A 21,226-nucleotide genomic window follows, 5' to 3' on the forward strand; every position below is an offset into this window, starting at 1 on the left:
TGAGGACAAAGCCATTTTTTAAAAAATAAGGGGGATGAGTTTTCACTGGTATCTGAGGCCCAGTTTTCACTGAGGTGGTAAGCCTCTGTCCATGGACTGCGCCATTTCACACTGCGGTCAGGAGCTCACACAGTGGAAAACTCCTCCATACCAAGAAAAGAAAATACCTGCACTTAGAAACCTAGCATGTCAGGGAGGGGAGGCTAGGCTAGATAGCTTCTTCCTGGCATGCCGTTCTAGATCTCTACATGCAGGGAACTTCCTATGGTTACTCTGTGCATGCTCAGAAGCGCGCCCAGCATTGTCACGTTGCCAAAGATTTTCTCCCTGCCCCCAAACATTTCCAAAATCAGTCATCTATATGTTTCTGCTGTTTTAAGACTCTCCTTGGTTTTTAGTGGTTCTTTGGCTCCACTTTGACAGGTGTTATAAGCCCTCCAGACAGCACTAACATGTTTGCAATGGGGAACCCTTGCAGAACAACCAGTAAGGCCTAAGAAACCCACCAATAATGTGCTATTATATTGGCAAGAACTTGTTGGAGAAATTCCAGCTGCATTAAACCCCTAGTAGCCCTTAGTCATGAGTTGCTGTTTATTTGATGGTTCCTGCTTGCTGTTTTTAGTTGTCATGCTTTGCTTTTTCATATTGTCGCCTCTTTGAAGGGCCTTGAAATATACTCGAGTGTGGATTTCATGCTCTTTATTCAGCTCATAGTAGTGAGGAATGGAAGTTCCCCCGAAATGTCTGCTTTATATACATCATTTACATAATGGGCCCCATGTGATTGGCTAATTCCGGGATTCACCTGTAGGCCAATCAGGTTGCGGATTCACTTGCACCTGGAGTTGAATTGGGTGGCTCCTGCGGACCAATCAGACTGCTGCATTCTGAATCCTGTTGTTCTAGGACCAATCAGACTGCTGCAATTTGGATCCTATTGTTCTAGGACCAATCAGACTGCTGCATTCTGAGTCCTATTGTTCTAGGACCAACCAGCCTGCTGCATTCTGAATCCTATTGTTCTAGGACCAATCAGACTGCTGCATTTTGGATCCTATTCAACTCAGTACATAACAGGCCTTCAAGATGTGATGCACTTATTTTTGTCCTTGCAAAATAATAATAATGAGCCGATTAAACCCTGGGCTACAGATGTCCAAAATTGTGCGCCATCAGGCACAAGTACTTCTGTTCCTTATTGATGGCTCATTGAACCATCTCATCCTCATTAGGGTAACTGCATTACCTGCGACGGCCGAGACGACAGCAAAGAGTACTCAAACATCCGAGCGGCAATGAAAGTCCTCATGTTCACCGACACAGAGAACTGGGAGATCTCCAAGCTCTTGGCCGCCATCTTGCATATGGGGAACTTGCGGTATGAAGGTAGTATCCCCGGCAAAGAGCTGGTTAACAGCGGCAAATGGGATTTCCCCAGAGAGAGAGTTAAATTTAATATTGTTGCAGCTGGCCGGTTGCCAAACTTTTGTCAGACTAGTTGTGTGACAGTGGATCTTCTCTCACATGCTAGGGCATGAATGCCATTTCCCCTACCTATGCTCTCCATGCATATTCACAAATGAACTGAATATTGCACAAAACCTCAATGATATCTGCTCTAAAGGAACCTTAAATCCAAGTAGCACCACCCTTGGAGCTTCTCACTGCTTGGAGACCACATGGCAATATTTGTGTGATACATCATGGAGGCTGGTGTGTGTGTAATGATGATCGCCTAGACCAGGCACCCCCAAACTCGGCCCTCCAGATGTTTTGGGACTACAACTCCCATCATCCCTGACTGCTGGTCCTGTTAGCTAGGGATGATGGGAGTTGCAATCCCAAAACATCTGGAGGGCCAAGTTTGGGGGTGCCTGGCCTAGACAGTACTCACTGTGAATTCTGTATGCAGAAGGTGTGGGGAATGCCTAATGAGGCAAAATGAGCCTTGGTGATTGGTGGGGTGGCCTAGCTTTAGGAACCAAGTGTGCTGTTTTGAGGTCTTTTGTAACCTTTGGCTTAGTTCTCAGTGAGGTGATAAGTCCATGCAGGGGTGAGAGGAAGGCTCCACAACATATATTCACACTGTGGGAATGTTGTGGATAGCAGGAGAGGATATATTGATTCAATATTATCCTTCCTCACTCATGCTGGTGAGCAAGTAGCAGAGCACATTCCCTTGCGAATTGCTGGAAGCAAGTTGATGGATTCATTAGAACATGGGTAGGCAAATGAAGGCCCGGGGGCCGCATCCGGCCCAGTCGCCTTTTAAATCCGGCTGTGGACGGTCCAGAAATTGGCGTGCTTTTACATGAGTAGAATGTGTCCTTTTATTTAAAATACATCTCTGGGTTATTTGTGGGACATAGGAATTCATTCATTTTCTTCCCCCAAAATATAGTCCGGCCCCCCACAAAGTCTGAGGGACAGTGGACCGGCCCCCTGCTGAAAAAGTTTGCTGACCCCTGCATTAGAATCATATAGGCTGAGCAATCATATAAGTTGAGCTTGCAGATTCCCTCCTTAGTTCCCTCTTAAAAACAATAATGACACAACAGTCTTGTTTAAAAGCAATGATAAAGCTTACTTACATTCAGTTCACAGTATTGAACAGGCTTTATCTTGTAGCTACAGGCACATTTTTTTTAAAAGATATTTATTAAGGTTTTCAATTTTTTATACAAACAAAAAACAAACAAAAAAATTAAAAAAGCATATAGTTCATAATACATAATTTTCAATAACATATTTCTCTGACCTCCTCATACCTCCCCTTCTTGTATTCCATTTTAAATTATTTGTTCAGCAAATCCTTAACTTAAAGCATTACAGCTTATAATAACACCTTATTTTCTATCCAATCCTTTTTTCCCCCCATATTCCTTTATATCATTACAGCTGGAAACCACTCAATTTCAATCCAGCATCATTCAGCATTCCTTAATCCTACAGGTACATTTGTAGAGAAAAGAAGTCTGAGTTAGGCCTCAGATTTTCTACCTTGCGGCTTCCATCCTCTGTAAGGATGAGCCATGTACTGCTGGCTAAGAGCCAGCAGAGAGCAAAATAGCAAAAAAGGCAAAAAGAGGAAGATGGCTGCGTGAGTGGCAGGGGTCTGCTAGAGTCCCGCCCATCTACCTGGTCACATGCAGGGGGAGGATGCTCCAGAGCAGGTATGGCAGGTGTGGCAGGAAGTCTGGAGCAACATTCCCCTGCGTGTCCACTCTAGGAAACAGAAAATGTTGAATTTGACTGCTTCAGTGAACGATACAACCCATATACACAAAAAATACAGCTACAAAGGGCTGTATCCAATGTCTTCTCCCCCACTAATGTGAGGGCCCTTTCACTAATGAATAGCAGGGTTTAAGGACTGGTAAACAAAGGAATCCAACCGTTGTGCCAGCAGATTCTTTTTGTGAAACAGCTGATCCTTGCCGTGCCACTCAATGCACAACACTCTTTGGCAAGATGCTTGCCTTTTCCCTTTCGCCACGTTCTGCCAGTGAAACGAGTGTGCTTCTCGTTGACTTGAAATGAGCGCTGCGTTAGACGCAACCCGTAAGAAGGTGCGCTCCTGTATCAAGCGTTTTTGCAACCATCTTATCTCAGTTTAACCCACCACACAGCTCGGACCTACGACAACTTGGATGCCTGCGAGGTGGTACACTCTGCATCGCTGATCACCGCGGCTTCATTACTAGAGGTGAGCTGAACATCTCCCTGTTGGGTTATGCAGGCAGGCAACTGCCAACTGCTGGGGAAAAAACTGTCCATTAAACTTTAATTAGTTTAATGTTAAGTAAACGTCCAGTGCGCTTCCAACGCCATAAATCTTATCTCAGCAGAGAATTTCGTGCAGCGGTTTAAGAAGGCAGGAGAGTCAGTACCTTTCAATGAAGAATCCTAGAGCAAGCACTTTGGAACTCAGGAAAAAACTTTATTTACAAAAGAAAAACCCTGGCGATAAAGCACACATGCTCTTATCTCCGGCATAAAGAAAACTTTACTCTAAACCTAACTCATATCAGCCCACACGCCCACAAACTGAGTGAACTGACTATTTATACAAACTAACTCACATTCCTGGATGCTTAATGACTTCCAGCTGCTCAGTGATTAGAGCGACTTGTTACCTCTTAACCCTTTAGTACCAACAAAAACCCTGGATGCATGCGCCATTTTGTGGTCCTGTCTCCTTTCCTTCTCTTTTGAACATGGCAGCCATGTTGTATTATGCCCCGCCCACACAGCAACCAGTTTAGATTGTGTAATGGCCCTAAGAGGTCTGGAGAGATAAAATCGGATATGGAAATATGGAAATACCGTGAGAGGCAGGACTGAGATATGGATACGCTTCAAGGTTCGGACTGTGGGAAGCCGTAAAATCAAAATTACAATTTGGAAGACAATTTGATCTTTTTTATTTTAGTTTTTTAGAATCATAGAATCATAGAGTTGGAATAGACCACAAGGGCCATCGAGTCCAACCCCCTGCCAAGCAGGAAACACCATCAGAGCACTCCTGACATATGGTTGTCAAGCCTCTGCTTAAAGACCTCCAAAGAAGGAGACTCCACCACACTCCTTGGCAGCAAATTCCACTGTCGAACAGCTCTTACTGTCAGGAAGTTCTTCCTAATGTTTAGGTGGAATCTTCTTTCTTGTAGTTTGGATCCATTGCTCCGTGTCTTTTTAGTTTTATTGGATTATGATCTGATATGTTAATTGGTTGTTTTTTATTGGAAAATTAATAAAGGCTCTAACAAAACAAAACAAAACAAAAAAAGGTTGTGCAATGGCCCCACAATAGCCATGTTGTGTTATGCGACACCACCGTTATGAGGCATTTTGTGTCATGCCACGCCTCCCTTCTGATTGTGTCATGCCACGCCTCCCTTCTGCAGATCTTATGATTCCCCCAGAGCTTGCTGACGAGTCCCTCGTGTTTCTCAGTTGTTCCCTTTTAGCTACAGAGCAGCCTGTCCTCGCCCCCTCAGTTTGTTGTGTCAGTGTTTGAAAAAGAAAAGGTTCTGACCTCCTTTTTACTCCTTTGCCTAGTCCTCAGACCTTAGTTGGCACAAAAGAGTCTTTGAAAAAGAGTATTCTTGCAGAGTATTGCTGCTTTTATTCTTAAAAAAGTCTTCTTCTCAAACCACGACTGACAGCTTTTACACACACCAAACGCAAGCAGCTTTCTACCATCCAACCAACCCACACCAAACACTAACACTGACCACTCTATATATACAGGTACAATTTAGTGAAAGGTTGCATGAGTCATTGTAGACCGCTGACTCAGGCTGACTTAGTTCTTTTAGCATTAAAGAAACAGCGGCCAATTTTTAGCCATGACATGTTGTTGAAGTTGGGGGTGAGGTGATAGCTGCTCAGATCAGAGCTGCAGAGGGCAGTGAATGACTTTTATTTCCAATGCATGCAGGTCGACCCTCAGGACCTAATGAACTGTCTCACCAGCCGGACTATCATCACAAGAGGGGAGACCGTCTCCACCCCTCTCAGCATGGAGCAGGCGCTAGATGTCAGGGATGCTTTCGTAAAGGTAAAGTCACTCCCATCTCTATCGTATTTATTTTCTAAAATTTTCACACCGCTTGATTCGGGGAGGGGGACACACACACACATCAAAGCGGTTTACAAAACACTCAGGTTTGTGGGTTTCCCAGGAGCAGGTTGAAATTATGCAGGGGCATTAAAGAATTCAAGGATAACAAACCTAAATGAATTCTATCATCAGCTTCTGTCTACATGGAATCTAAGGGATGCGGGTGGCGCTGTGGTCTAAACCACTGAGCCTCTTGGGCTTGCTGATCAGAAGGTCGGTGGTTCGAATCCCCACAACGGAGTGAGCTCCCGTTGCTCTTTCCCAGCTCCTGCCAACCTAGCAGTTCAAAAGCACACCAGTGCAAGTAGATAAATAGGTACCGCTGCAGCAGGAAGGTAAACGGCGTTTCTGGGCACTCTGGTTTCCGCCATGGTGTCCTGTTGCTCCAGAAGCAGTTTAGTCATGCTGGCAACAAGACCTGGAAAGCTGTCTATGGACAAACACTGGCTCCCTCGGCCTGAAAGCGAGATGAGCGCCGCAACCCCATAGTCGCCTTTGACTGGACTTAACCGTCCAGGGGTCCTTTAGCTTTTTAGCTTTTACATGACATCTAATGGACGTGAGGCCATAAACTTGTTAACAAAATTCGTTGCATAAAAATGGGAGCTGACAAGAAGAGACAATACAAAAGTCATTAGAACTGAACACCAGGTGTAAAAATTCTGCTATGCAGTAACAGAAGTAGATAGAGCTATAAAATAGAAATATTTACTCCATTTATTTATTTTGACAATTTGTGCAGGTTGCCTCTAATGTATCTCAAAATAATATTTCCTCAGCATGTGAAATACCATGCAATAATCTGAATGGAAAGAAAACCTCTACACAGCACAAGTATTCTTACAAGTCTTCAGTCATTCTTTAGATAGCTGAAATGCGAGCATAAGATGCTCTTAATGTTCTTCAATCAGATATTCTGGATAACTGAAATGCCAAATGTGTTCTGGCTTAATTAGCTCTCAGTGGCCTATTTAGTTATGCAGCACCAGCCAAATTGTATGCATGAGCTCAGCCAAACTAGATCCAAACATCACCCTTGCTTGAGTCAAGGCCAAAGACCTTTGGCACAGGTTTGCAAATTGAAAAATAAAAAAAATGCACAACAACAACAACAATAATAAATTTTATTTATATCCCGCCCTCCCTAGCCGAAGCCGGGCTCAGGGCGGCTAGCAACAATCAAATAATCAAACAATCAAATAATCCAACATTCAAAAAAACATTTCAATTATAAAAATTAATTAAAATCAAATTGATGGCAACCGTTAAGCAAAATTCTGTGCAGGTTGCCAGAGGAGGGAGTCAGGCTGCGCCCTAACCAAAGGCCTGGTGGAACAACTCTGTCTTGCAGGCCCTGCGGAAAGATGTCAGGTCCCGCAGGGCCCTAGTCTCTTGTGACAGAGCGTTCCACCAGATTGAAGCCGCAGCCGAGAAAGCCCTGGCTCTGGTTGAGGCCAGCCTAACCTCTCTGTGGCCTGGGACGTTCAGGATGTTTTTATTTGCAAACCGTGGGTTCCTCTGTGGGGCATACCAGGAGAGGCGGTTCCGTAGGTACGAGGGCCCTAGGCCGTATAGGGCTTTAAAGGTTAAAACCAACATTGTAAAATTCTAGAATCCAATTGTTACGAGTAGTTCCCATCCCTGAGCCAGCAAGAGGCATGTTGAAGAACCAAAGCTTTTGAGGCAAGCTATAAAATGAACGGCATTTACTTCCCTTCCCTTTCTCCAACCTTTCCAGGGAATCTACGGAAGGCTTTTCGTGTGGATTGTGGAGAAGATCAACGCTGCCATTTACAGACCTCCTTCCCACGAACACAAAAGTGTGAGGAGATCCATTGGACTCCTTGATATCTTTGGGTTTGAGAACTTCACGGTGAACAGGTACGGGAGCGAGAAATGTTCAGGAAAAACCTGCTATCCTGACGCTGCCCAGGAGCAGTGGAGCAGTATAGATTTGGAACAGCGGTTTGCAGAGGGGCATAGTTCTGAAGGCAAAAGTTGGGAAGAACTGGGAGGTAAACAGCAAAGTGAAGAAGAACTGGAAGAGAGAGAGAGCTAACAGACTCTCTTTCTCGCTGGAAAGTGTCTAGCCTATCAGTCCAAGGAGACCTAGAGCAGATAAGTTGGCTACACAAAAAGCACAGTGGTTGCGATATCAGGTTGCAAAGCGCGGAAGTGACTGGGGGGAAGTAGGTGGAAACCTTAATTGGAAGCACCTTCATTCCAAGAATGGCTGCTTTGTTCTTTTGCTGTGATCATTAAAGACTCTTTATATGGTAAGCAACTCTTTTCGCTTTGTCCTGCTTATCTATGGCCAAAAGGGATGAGGAAGTCCAGTCCCCGAAGCCTGACACTCTCTTTTGTTTGGATTTGAAGAGATGGGGGAGGGGTGTCCAATCCTGGCACCTAATTAAAGTAATCATGTTTAAAGAGGGGTGTTCAATGTAGGACTCATACTCTGCCTAATGGTAAGGCTGGCCCTATAGCGGAGTGCATAAGGAGTGTCAACACTGAAAAGGCCCTACTTCTGGTAGACCTGGTAAGGGCACCCAGAAGAGGACTTCACATGTTTGCATTAAGTACATGGGTATATCTGCGAGAAGGGGGTCCTTCAAATCATCATGTTGGGCAGTAATTCTTAGTTAAACCACAGAGCCTAGGACTTGCCGATCAGAAGGTCGGCGGTTCGAATCCCCGCGACGGGGTGAGCTCCCATTGCTCAGTCCCTGCTCCTGCCCACCTAGCAGTTTGAAAGCACGTCAAAGTGCAAGTAGATAAATAGGTACCGCTCCGGCGGGAATGTAAACGGTGTTTCCGTGTGTTGCTCTGGTTCGCCAGAAGTGGCTTAGTCTTGCTGGCCACACGACCCGGAAGCTGTACGCTGGCTCCCTCGGCCAATAAAGCGAGATGAGCACCGCAACACCAGAGTCGGTCACGACTGGACCTGATGGTCAGGGGTCCCTTTACCTATATATACAGTGGTACCTCGGGTTACATACGCTTCAGGTTACAGACTCCGCTAACCCAGAAATAGTGCTTCAGGTTAAGAACTTTGCTTCAGGATGAGAACAGAAATCATGCTTCTGCGGCGCGGCAGCAGCAGGAGGCCCCATTAGCTAAAGTGGTGCTTGAGGTTAAGAACAGTTTCAGGTTAAGAACGGATCTCCAGAACGAATTAAGTACTTAACCCGAGGTACCACTATGTGTGTGTGTGTGTGTGTGTGTGTGTGTGTGTGTGTGTGTGTGTGTATTCTTGCATCTGTTACCAAATTATTCCTGGGCTTTGTTTTATAAAAAAAAATTCTGTTTCTCTATTTCCCTCACTGTTGATGCTTGCTATCCCTCCCTCCCCCCCCCCCAGTTTTGAGCAGCTCTGTATCAACTTTGCAAACGAGAACCTCCAGCAATTCTTTGTCCGCCACGTCTTCAAGCTGGAGCAGGAGGAATACAACCTGGAGAACATTAACTGGCAGCACATCGAGTTCACCGACAATCAGGATGCCCTCGACATGATCGCCATCAAACCAATGAACATCATCTCGCTCATTGACGAGGAGAGCAAATTCCCCAAGGTCAGGATTAAGAACTTGTGTCCTGGATCGAGGGAAGACCTCCTTCTTTCCGACAGACCCTCTCACCAGTGCTGGAATCAGCAGCTGCTGCACTCAGAAGCCTGCAAGAAGGATCTGATTGCAATAACTCCCTCTGCTGATTTCACCACTTGAGAGGATCTGTAAGGAAGGAGGAGGTCTTCCAGATATTTGAGGCCAGAATCATCTGGGACCTTAACACCAATGTGAGCACCTTGAATTGGGCCTGGAAACGAAATGGCAACCAGTGCAGCTGTTTTATGAGATCTAAACGGAACCCTTCCCATAGTCGCCAATGTCTCCTCCTCTCCAGGGAAGCAGGTGGCACTGTGGTCTAAACCACTGAGCCTTTTGGGCTTGCCGATTGGAAGGTCGGCGGTTCAAATCCCCACAACGGGGTGAGCTCCTGTTGCTCTGTCCCAGCTCCTGCCAACCTAGCAGTTCGAAAGCACACCAGTGCAAGTAGATAAATAGGTACCACTCCGGCAGGAAGGTAAATGGCGTTTAGTCCTGCTGGCCACATGACCCGGAAAGCTGTCTGTGGACAAATGATGGCTCCCTCAGCCTGAAAGCAAGATGAGCGCTGCAACCCTAGAGTCGCCTTTGACTGGACTTAACCTTCCAGGAGTCCTTTACCTTTACCTCCTCTCCAGGGCTCCCTCCTCCCACAAGCAATTAGAGACTGTGGCTGTTTGACTGCCTTTGCTCCTTTCACTTCATACCTCTCCTGGTCCTAGAAGACCAGAGGGAAGGGTAGTTTGTTGTAACAAGAGGGAGAGACACCTGTGACTCTTCACCAACCAGACCCATCTCTGCTTCTTGACCTCCCTCCACTTCTGCCTCTGCTTCTGGACTGCTCTCTGCCATGGGCTCTACCTGCTCACTAAGCCCTGTTGTCCATTCAACTTCCAAACCTCCTCCTCCCAGTCTTCTCCCTCTAACCACTCATCATTGTCCCGCCACCACTCCCCACGGCTCTGAGCCTTCTTCCCTTGGGGGTTCCCCAGCTGATTCTTCCCACCCTTCCTCTGCGTTCAACCAGTCCATGCCACGAGCTCGCACAAAAAATTGCGTATGCAGACACTTATCATTTCCCCCTTGAAAGAAAGTCATCCAGGTAGTATACGATGCAAGGAGGGTTCGGTGGAGAAAAAGGTTGGCAGATCAAACAGATCATTTTTGGACCACTGCAGCAAACCTTTTAAAGCTGGTGTCAGCGCTGCCCAAGGTCCCAGCTCACACAAGACCAACGCTGCTTCTTTCTCTAGTATAAAAGTCTTTATTGAAGTTCAGTTTCACTTCCACACGCGCAGCGTGCAACGCTACGTCTGTACCTTAGACCGCCGAAGCTCCATCTGAATCTCCTCCCCCCTGACACCAGTTTAAGATTCTAGCCTTACTCCACCTCTTCCTCTGTTCCTTCCTTCTCTGGGTCCGCCTGCTAGTCGGGGTCTCACCCTTCCTAGACTCCTCTGACGCTGAGTCCCCTGACTCTTCCCCCTCCCTCCTTCGGGCTTTCGGACCTGGTTCCCAATCCGGGTCTTCTGCTGCCCCGCGCTCCTGCACATTTGAACTTGGCGCGCGCGCGCAGCCTCCCACTTTCCTTCTGACCGTTACACTTGTGTCACTGCTCCCTCTTTCGGGGAGGTTAGCTGGACCTGGCCTTCCCTCCGTTTCCCCACTTCCCGATGGGGGCGTGGTTACCCCTGACTCATCTTCTCTCCCCGCTGGAGGAGAGGCTGGTCCTGACTCATGTGACTCTTCCCCCCCACTGTGCTCTGGTGGGGGAACTGGTCCTGATCCTCCGCTGCTCCCTTGGGAGTCCCTGCTGGCCCCTTGTTTCTGGAGCGTCCCCCCTGGGACCCCCCCTTGCCCTTACCATAGGCGCCCCCTTCTGGGAATCTTCTGATTCGCTGGAGAAGCTCATGGAATCTCTCGGGTCACTGTCATATTCCCCTACGCTCCCCTCGGATTCCTCTTCTCCGCTCTCTATTTGCTCTCTCCCCTGTGCTTCTGCTCCTGAGCCTCTGACAGTTGGGTATTGTGTTCTAATTGATATAGGGAACAGACACGACCATGCTGCACAAGCTGAACTCCCAGCACAAGCTCAACACCAACTACATCCCTCCCAAAAACAACTACGACACCCAGTTTGGCATCAACCACTTCGCTGGAGTTGTGTACTATGAGACGAAAGGTAGGTCAAAGTCATAGAATTGTAGACTCTTAGAGTTAGAAGGGATCCAAGGGTCATCTAGTCCAACCCCGCTGCAATGCAGGAATCTCAACTAAAGTATCCATGACAGATGGCCATCCAACCTCTGCTTAAAAACCTCCAAGGGTCCACAACCTTCTGAGGGAGACTTTTCCACTGTCAAACAGCTCTTACTGCCAAAAAGCTTTTCTGCATGTCTCGTCGGAATCTCCTGCAACTTGAAGCCATGGATTCGAGTCCTACCTTCCAGAGCAGGAGTCAGCAGCTGCCTGTGTGCAGTATCTGAATGACCTGTTTGTGATACTGAGTTCCCATCAGGAAGCAGTCGAAAACTTGCCCTGTGCCCATCATGAGATGAAAATGGGCTTCAGACTTGAATATATTGTAATACGCTCCCCCAATCTCTGTGCTGTGAAAGAATCCAGGGGTTCCAAGTGTTTACTCTGGATTCAGCTTCCTTGGAATGAAAGTCAGTGGAGAGTGTGGTGTTTTTAGGATATGTGGTTTTATTTACACCTATATGCAACCTGAGCATGATGGAGGGCTCGTGGCATTAACAGCTAAACAGATCTTGCTTTTCAATTAGTCACAGCCTGGAATCCAAAACAGATCAAGCAGGTGTTGGTGGCAAAGGGGGGAAAATACACATATAAAAGGTGAATTCCCTGGATGCCAAGATCCAAGTTTTGGGCAAGTGCTTTTTGGTGAGAGAATGCCAGCAGATATTTAAAAATCACAAAATATGCAGCAAAGTAAAGCATGGAAATATAGGCTGTTAGACCTTTAAAATATGCCCTTGTGAGTTCCTTCCAAAGTTTCCCTCTTCCCCCAGCGTAGAAAAAGATCGCATATTCAGTAAGTTAAAAATGGTTTACTTACAAACGCTCCAAAAGTCAGATTCATGTGCTTTTATATACACCAGTCGGAAACTGTTGCACAGACAGTAAACTTGGCTTAGTTACAGTGTTGAAAGTTCCTAAATTATAGGAAGAGGGGTTTGTTAGAGCCATGCGGTCTGAGCTTGGAGCAAGCACCACATCTGGCCCACGGGCCGTAGTTTGCCGACCCCTGTTCTGCGGCATGATTATGCTAATCATGGCGCTTAACTAGTCAGCCACAACCATTGCCAGGACATAGGAGCTGGTTTGGCACTCTTGCTCCTCATACTTTCTACCCTGCACAGAGACATGATCCCAAGAACTGCAAGGGACTCAGAGCATCATGCTGACTGACCTATCCACCCCCTCCAAAAAAACCTTACAGCAGTGTAAATAATTCTGGGCTCATGCTGTTGTCTTCTCCACTACAGGATTTCTGGAGAAAAACAGGGACACACTTCATGGAGACATCATCCAGCTGGTCCACTCCTCGAGGAACAAGTTCATCAAACAGATCTTCCAGGCTGATGTAGCCATGGTAATAAATTTCTATTGCAGAGGGGTAGGGTGGGTTGTCGGGTGCGGAATATGAACACGGGCAGAACACCTCTGAATGCCAAGTTGCTGGGAACTACAATTGGGCAGGAGTGCTGCTGCATTTGGGGGTCTTGCTTTTGCGCTTCCCATTGGGTCATCCAGCTGAGAACAGAATGCTGGATTGGGTGGTCCTTTGGGCTACTTGTATATTTGTACATTTGTAGCCTTATTAGACTTTACCGACTGGTGGGGCCTGCGTTGCTCCCGGGAGGGAGGGAGGGAGGAAGTCAAATGACACCGAGGTTGATTCAGAGAAAGAGTTTATTCTGCTCTCCGGATAGCAGAAGGCACTTGCGTGGTCAGTCCACAGCAAGTCCAAAGAAATGAGCAATTTCATGCAGTATATATATCCTCCAGGCACCCTCTCCCCCCTTCACCAGGAATTCAAGCACGTCAGCTTATACATGTAAGTTGACATCTATGACCATAAACAGTTATTCCTGTTCCGGCACTCTTGACCATAAAAGGGTTTTCCTCTTCCTATACTCTTATCTTGGGGCAGGAGGTCACCAACTCCTGGCGCCGTTCCCGGGCCTCTTGTCAGACTTGACAAGGTCTGTGCGTCTTTGTGGTCTTTGTGGTCAGGATGTAAGATAAGACCCAGACGCGTCATCCCTGCTCTACTGGAACTGGCGAGGCCACTCATTGCCGTCACGGACTGATAAGGGAGAGAGCTTTGAGCACTTGTTTATACAGCTGGGTTTTGGCTCAAGAGCTCAAGTTACAGCATTTTAGAAATGCTCCCTTGGAGGAGGAAAAATGGGGATTTTGGGTCAGTTTCAAACTGACTGCACAGAAACCCATTCCTTCCCCCTTCACATTCTTGATATCCAATTCTTTGCACAAACTAAAGGGCCCACTTAAAAGTATCTGTGAGCAATTTGACATCCATTTAAAAGCATACCAGCCTCTTGGAGTATAAAAGGAAAAATAAAGGGTTAACCGAGACAGAGAGGATATCCTTCTTTTTGGAATGCCGCTAAATATTCTCTAATTCAGGATTTCCCAAACTTCAGTCTCCAGCTGTTTTTGGACTCCCATCATCCCTAGCTAGCAGGACCAGTGGTCAGGGATGATGGGAACTGCGACCCAAAAAACAAAAACAGACCCAAGTTTGGGAAACCGTGCTCCAGTTAATAAAGCTACTAAAAGAAGCCATTTTATCACTGCAGACCCTGTTTTCTTTCAGGAATACACTGAATTTTTTCATAATTGCTGGGGGGAGATGATCATTCTCCAGCATTTATTGCGAAAGCTCGCAGAATCCTCTCAGCCAGCCCTTTCCCATGTCTTTGTACTGCTGCATGCAACTGATGTTGAAGATAATACCAGTTTTCCTTTGGCCGGTGCTGCTAGTTCTGAAACGGGAGCCGCAATATTTATTTTATTCCTTGCATTTATTTATTTTTTTAAATTTATATTTATTGAGGTTTTAACAATAAACTCAACAATAACAATAACAACAAAAACCACTACACACTACACAAATACAAAAAAGAAAAAATACGAAACAAGAAAGAAAGATGAACAATCAAACACGTAAAAGGAAAAAAAACAGCACATAAAATTAAACTTTCCAAAATGTCCTTTCATTAACTTGTTCCTTTGACTTCCTCTCGCCTCCCTTTTTGCATTCTATTTTAATTTGTTATTTTAGCAAATCCTTCTGATTTAACATTACCTACTTTTTCATAATAATATATTACACACAATCTTAAAAACAACTTTTGCAAAAGTCAAATTGTTTAATACCAGTCTCTTTCTAAACTTCTTTAATTTTGCCATATTTCTGTAAATAGTCTTTAAATTTCTTCCAATCTTCTTCCACCTTCTCTTCTCCCTGGTCTCGAATTCTGCTGGTCATTTCTGCCATTTCCATGTAGTCGATCATCTTCATCTGCCAATCTTCCCGGGTGGGTAAATCTTGTGTCTTCCAATGTTTTGCAATAAGTATTCTTGCTGCTGTCGTAGCATACATAAAGAAAGCCTTCTTTGGCACCAATTGGCCGACCATGCCCAAGAGAAAGGCCTCTGGTTTTTTCAAAAAGGTATACTTAAATACCCTTTTAATTTCATTATAGATCATTTCCCAAAAGGCCTTGATCTTTGGGCATGTCCACCAAAGGTGAAAGAATGTACCTTCAGCCTCTTTACATTTCCAACATTTATTATCAGACAAGTGGTAAATTTTTGCTAGCTTGACTGGTGTCATGTACCATCTGTAAACCATTTTCATAATGTTCTCTCTTAAGGCATTGCATGCCGTAAATTTAATACCAGTGGTCCATAATATTCCTTGCATTTATTTACCACCTTTTTCTCCATTGCATTGTTCTCCCTGCTCCTCATTTAATACCCACAACAAGCCTGTGAGGTAGGTTAGGCTGAGAGAGGCAGTGACTGGCCCAGGGTCGCCCAGTGAGCTTCTTGGCTGAGCTGGCATTTGAACCCAGGCAGGTGGCGCTGTGGGATAAACCACAGAGCCTTGGTCTTGCCGATCAGAAGGTCAGCGGTTCGAATCCCCGCGACGGGGTGAGCTCCCATTGCTCAGTCCCTGCTCCTGCCAACCTAACAGTTCGAAAGCACGTCAAAGTACAAGTAGATAAATAGGTACCACTCCGGCGGGAAGGTAAACGGTGTTTCCTTGCGCTGCTCTGGTTCGCCAGAAGCGGCTTAGTCATGCTGGCCACATGACCCGGAAGCTGTACGCCAGCTCCCTCGGCCAATAAAGTGAGATGAGTGCCGCAACCCCAGAGTCGGTCACGACTGGACCTAATGGTCAGGGGTCCCTTTACCTTTACCTTTTACTCCCAGCCCTCAATCTGACACTCTAACCATTACACCACAACTGACCTCAATCAATCAATCAATCAATCAATCATCAATGTTAGATTAGTCACTTCAAAAAACATTTTGATCGCCTGATAACATGTCTTTGATTAATCAAGCTGCAAATTTTAAATGCCTCATTTGAGCACCATCTATAAACAAACATTCTTCTTCCTGCAATTCTATACCTTTTTCTCGCATGCAAATTTATACCTATTAATCAGCTAAATCTCCCAACCAGCTAAGATTTCTTTAGTCAGGTGACAGCCGTACTTGAAACCACGAAAGACACACTCTTGTGATGTTCATTTTATGTTCCTGGTTTAGTGATGTGTGCATGGTTGGGAATGTGCAATGTGTTTGGGGGGTTTTTTTAAGGCAGATTCTACCTTTTGCTCTGGGATGCCTGCCCTCTGACAGCTCCCCCTGTTGGTCCTGCCTGGCATACGGGTGGCCATGGGACCTGAAGGGGTTTAAGTATCTGTGTGCATGCGGATGGCCAGAATCAGGCATGCTGGCATGGAATAAGTGCATCCGCCGTCTCCCAAACCATCGTGCAGCCATGCTAAAAGATTCCTAGGCAAAGGGCACACTTGCAATTAGAGACCAGCAGAACTGTTGCTTTAGGATGGTTTCACGTGATCCTTTTCTTAAGCTGGGATGGCCTCTGTAGAGGGAGGAGATGCAGTCTGGTTAGGCAACCCATGTGTCTGTTCATTCCTCCTGGATCAAGAGGACGCGGGTGGCGCTGTGGTCTAAACCACTGAGCCTCTTGGGCTTGCCGATCAGAAGGTCAGCGGTTCGAATCTGTGCGATGGGGCGAGCTCCCGTTGCTCTGTCCCAGCTCCTGCCAACCTAGCAGTTCGAAAGCACACCAGTGCGAGTAGATAAATAGGTATCACTGCAGCGGGAAGGTTGACAGTGTTTTCGTGTGCTCTGGTTTCCATCACGGTGTTCCGTTGCGCCAGAAGCAGTTTAGTGCTGCTGGCCACATGACCAGGAAAGCTGTCTGTGGACAAACGCCGGTTCCCTCGGCCTGAAAGTGAGACGAGCGCCACAATCCCATAGTCACCTTTGACTGGACTTAACCGTCCAGGGGTCCGGTTTTTAGCCATTTGTTTCCAGAGGTTGCTGCTCAAGGCACCAGCTGATGAAACACTGCAATTAAATAACTACAAGCAGCAACCACTTTTTGAGCAAAACGAAGTCCAAGCTACGAAGATGCTGCTGCAGTTCTGTATCTGTTCTCCCGTGCTCCATCTGCAGCTCTCAGTTCCATCAGGTGGGGCGGGAGGAAGGGGGGGGGAATAGCGCCCGAAGTAAACCCGCAGATCAGACTCTCTATGCTAGTCTACCACTACAAATCTATGGGAGAAGCACTTGCGGTCCTTCCTCCGCTTTCCCCCAATATGGTTAGCCCTTGGAACACCTGCCCGCACCTCCGCCTCCTCTCTCTAAACTGCTTTCTCTATGGTTGCCCTCGCTCTCCTCTCAAGGCTCCTCAGCAATTCATAGGGCGCGCCAGGCTGCCCATCTCATCCAGGTCCTTCAGCGGCACAGCCGCAGTACGGCCTAGCGGGAGCGGCAGCAGGCAGAGGGTAGGCCCCAGGCAGAGACGCTCAGTTCGGCGGCTGCGAGGAGGATGGCGGCGGAAGGGCCCGAGGCTCCCGCCAGCCCTGGCGGGGAGGGGCTCCCGGGGGCCAAGGCTGCTGAGAGGAGGCCGGAGGGGGGCGGGCCGGGCAGCCAAGCAACACAGTTGGAGCCTCCCTCCTCCCTGGCCGGCGGCAGGGAGGGAGAGGAGCTGCTTCCTTTGAAACCTGGGAAAGTTAAGGGACATCATCAATAAGGGACAGCAGCAGGACACGGCGCTGGGATATGGGAGTTTTCCGCCAAATAAGGGACGGTTGACAGCTATGATGGGTGGCCCTGCTCAGTTGAGGACACTGTCCACATTTGTTTTTTTTAAAAATCAGCCACTGAGCAGGAGCCTTAAGCGTCACTTAAGATGTGACTCTTAAAACACCTCTTAAGCACAGTGAGGTCAGGAGGCGCGGCTTAAGCACATGACTGAGGAAAGGAGCATGGAAGAAGCTGCTCTGAATCGGAAAGGTGAGGCTCAGCGCGGCCTTTTTGCATGGTGGGGATGGTGCAAAAGAGTAACGCATATAAGGAGATAGAGAGCTAGCTCAGCGTTAAGAGGTCAGGGGTCGGCTCTTTGCCGGCGCATCAAATCCCTCAACTAAACAGCTTAAAGGCAAAGGTCATGTTCGGGTGCCATAGAGAGAACAGCTTCAGCAGGAATAAAAGAGACAGCGTCTCTGGATTTTGTGCCGGACGGAGCGTTAAAAAGTCAGATTGAAAGGAAGCAATGAGAATTAGGGATGCGATGCATGCCCACTTTTGTTTCCCAAAGTCAAAATCACCTATTCGTAGCAACTCTAGTAGTTATTTGCTTTACAGTGTTTGTAGCATTTTATGCGCATTGTTATTCTGTGATCCTTACAAGCAGTATTATCAGTCAGTATTATCCCCTTGGGACGCGGGTGGCGCTGTGGGTAAAAGCTTCAGCGCCTAGGGCTTGCCGATTGAAAGGTCGGCGGTTCGAATCCCCACGGCGGGGTGCGCTCCCGTCGTTCGGTCCCAGCGCCTGCCAACCTAGCAGTTCGAAAGCACTCTCGGGTGCAAGTAGATAAATAGGGACCGCTTACTAGCGGGAAGGTAAACGGCGTTTCCGTGTGCGGCTCTGGCTCGCCAGATGCAGCTTCGTCACGCTGGTCACGTGACCCGGAAGTGTCTCCGGACAGCGCTGGCGCCCGGCCTCTTGAGTGAGATGGGCGCACAACCCTAGAGTCTGTCAAGACTGGCCCGTACGGGCAGGGGTACCTTTACCTATTATCCCCTTATTGAGGATGGAGTCCCAGCCTTCTCTGATATTCTCCTTTTTCAAGGGAGCAGGCTGGACTCGGGTCCTCCCAGGTCATCTCCAGTTTTGCCGGAGATGTTTTGCAAAACCATCTTCAGTGGTTTTGCTGAATCCAAAAACCGTTGATTTCCCAATTGTGTTTGATCTTTCACGCAACATAACAGTGTGGAAAACTCATGGAATATAGCTTGTGATTAGCACTCATTCTGGTGTTATTTGATTCTGGAAGATCTCCATGTGAAGCCCCTTTAACCTGGCAAATCGTAGGAGTAAAGCAACATAATTTGGGGCAGAATACCAGCAAGCAGGGCTCTCTTTTTTCAGCCGGTGCTCACCAGAACTCGGCACGTCTCAGGTGGGCGTAATTGCCATTCTAAGAGAAAAAGGGGGAAGTTCATGGTGAGCTCTGGCACCTCTTTTTCCAGAGAAATAGCTCTGGTAAGGAACATTTGAAAACAGAAATGCTAGCACTATTATCAGGAAAACGAATGCAATATTCCCTCCTTGGTCCCTGGCAGGGAAGGGCCTTCTTGGTAGCAGCACCCAGGAATTGGAAGCCTCCCCGCTTTCCAGACCTGTCTGTCCACCCACTTTAGGGGCATTCCAGTGACTGGTAAAAGCCATCTACTTCCATCAAGCCAACGGCTTTTATTTTCTCCTCATCTGCTGTTTAACTGGTGTTTTCTTTCCTTGCCAGCCTGTGTGTGAGTGTTTGTGCATTGCTCAGATTTTGTTATTTCAATATGCATGCTTTGCAGTCTGTGTTCATTTGGGCACTTTCTGTTTTATTTGATGATATGCTCCGCTTTTTACTCCTTTGGGCAGAAAAGCAGCAATAAATGTCAGGAAAGGGGGGGGTATCAAGAATATGCGGCGCCAGGGTGCAAAGATCTGCCTGGCCCCCCCTCCAGATTGCCCAGTCCCAGGCGTGCAGGAGGGCGGAGCCAGCTGCCCGCCTCAGCGTCTCGCTGGCTTGGTTGCCACCCACAGCAAAAGGGACCCCCACGGTGCTCCGACCGACAGACGGGCTCTTCCCCGGACTCGACTCTCGGGCCCTAGACTTTCGGCCTGGCGCCCCTGAGAGCCCAGTGCCTGGGCACCCCGCACCCCTAGCACCTATGGGTGAGACGGCTCTGTTGATGTGCACACTTGAGGCGTTTTGACCCCTGCGGGGCAGGAAAGGATGTGGAGTTCAGCACAGGCTTAAAATGTGATTATTCAGGCCAGGGCACAACTGAGCTCTGGGAATTCCAGTCATTGCTACTCCTAAGCCACCCAGTGCCCATCAGAGGATGAGCTAGTTGTGTGCATTGGAAGTAAACAAACAAGAGCCAAAAACACACACAGAACACCCATTTTACTTTTCAATCATGAGTCTGTGCCAAGGCTGTTGCAAAGCTGGTTGTTTCTTGGCTATGCAATTCCCAGAAATGTTTCCCTCCCCTTCCCCACTATAACTGTCTACCCAGCTAGTAAATACCACTGCATATATTCTATTCCAAGTTGCACCTTTCTATAGCTAGTGCAGCCAGATCGACTGAAGAGTTTTAAAGCAGCGGTTCCAAAACTTTTTGGGCTATAAACTCATTTATTTTTGTTCAGAATAGCGGTTTGCACAATCAGCTAAGGATGATAATAACACAGCAAAATCCAAAACAGTAGTAGTAGTAGTAGTAGTAGTAGTAGTAGCAGCAGCAGTAGTAGTAGTAGTAATAATAATAATAATAATAATAATAATAATAATAATAATAATAAATGTATTAATTATACCCTGCCCACCTTGGTGGGCCTCCCCAGCTACTCTGGGCGGCCCCCAACAAAATATCAGAACACAGTAATGCATCAAACATTAAAAGCTTCTCTAAACAGGGCTGCCTTCAGATGTCTTCTAAAAGTCTGGTAGTTGTTGTTCTCTTTGACATCTGGTGGGAGGGTGTTCCACAGGGCAGGTGCCACTACCGAGAAGGCCCTCTGCCTGGTTCCCTGTAACTTGGTTTCTCACAGTGAGGGAACAGCCAGAAGGCCCTTGGAGCTGGATCTCAGTGTCCGGGCAGAACGATGGGGGTGGAGACACTCCTTCAGGTATACCAGACTGAGGCCATTTAGGGCTTTCAAGGTCAGCACCAGCACTTTGAATTGTGCTCGGAAATATACTGGGAGCCAATGTGGGTCTTTCAAGACCGGTGTTATGTGGTCTTGGCGGCCGCTCCCAGTCACCAGTCTAGCTGCCGCATTATGGATTAGTTGTAGTTTCTGGGTCACCTTCAAAGGTAGCCCCACGTAGAGCACATTGCAGTAGTCCAAGTGGGAGATAATCACAGCATGCACTACTCTGGCGAGTAACGATTTGTTGCACATCTGTTTGAAAATTAAAGCTATGTAGTTTAACTAATCCAACAAAACGGATGATCTTGGTCCAGCGATGCCAGCTTTTCAAAATCATTGACACCTTCAGCTCCTCCCCTCCTGCCCTCTTGGTAAACCCCCCCCCAAAGGGTGGTACAATCCACTTGTGGAACAACTGGTTTAAAGCATAAAAGAGGCTTCAATTGTATCTAATTGGCA

General features: G+C 47.2%; 1 protein-coding gene across 3 annotated transcripts in view; it reads left to right on the plus strand.

Moving 5' to 3' along the window:
* Positions 1–21,226, plus strand: part of MYO7A (myosin VIIA) — a 187,010-nt gene that overhangs the window by 68,107 nt on the left and 97,677 nt on the right. For all 3 annotated transcript variants that reach the window (XM_053385423.1, XM_053385422.1, XM_053385424.1), the window contains 7 exons: positions 1,236–1,389; positions 3,633–3,709; positions 5,447–5,566; positions 7,368–7,510; positions 8,991–9,201; positions 11,281–11,416; positions 12,744–12,850. In XM_053385423.1, coding sequence (XP_053241398.1) covers positions 1,236–1,389; positions 3,633–3,709; positions 5,447–5,566; positions 7,368–7,510; positions 8,991–9,201; positions 11,281–11,416; positions 12,744–12,850 — 948 coding nt within the window. The remainder of the gene's footprint in view (positions 1–1,235; positions 1,390–3,632; positions 3,710–5,446; positions 5,567–7,367; positions 7,511–8,990; positions 9,202–11,280; positions 11,417–12,743; positions 12,851–21,226) is intronic.

Source organism: Podarcis raffonei, chromosome 4 (assembly GCF_027172205.1).
Source record: "Podarcis raffonei isolate rPodRaf1 chromosome 4, rPodRaf1.pri, whole genome shotgun sequence".
Classification (NCBI taxonomy): domain Eukaryota; kingdom Metazoa; phylum Chordata; class Lepidosauria; order Squamata; family Lacertidae; genus Podarcis; species Podarcis raffonei.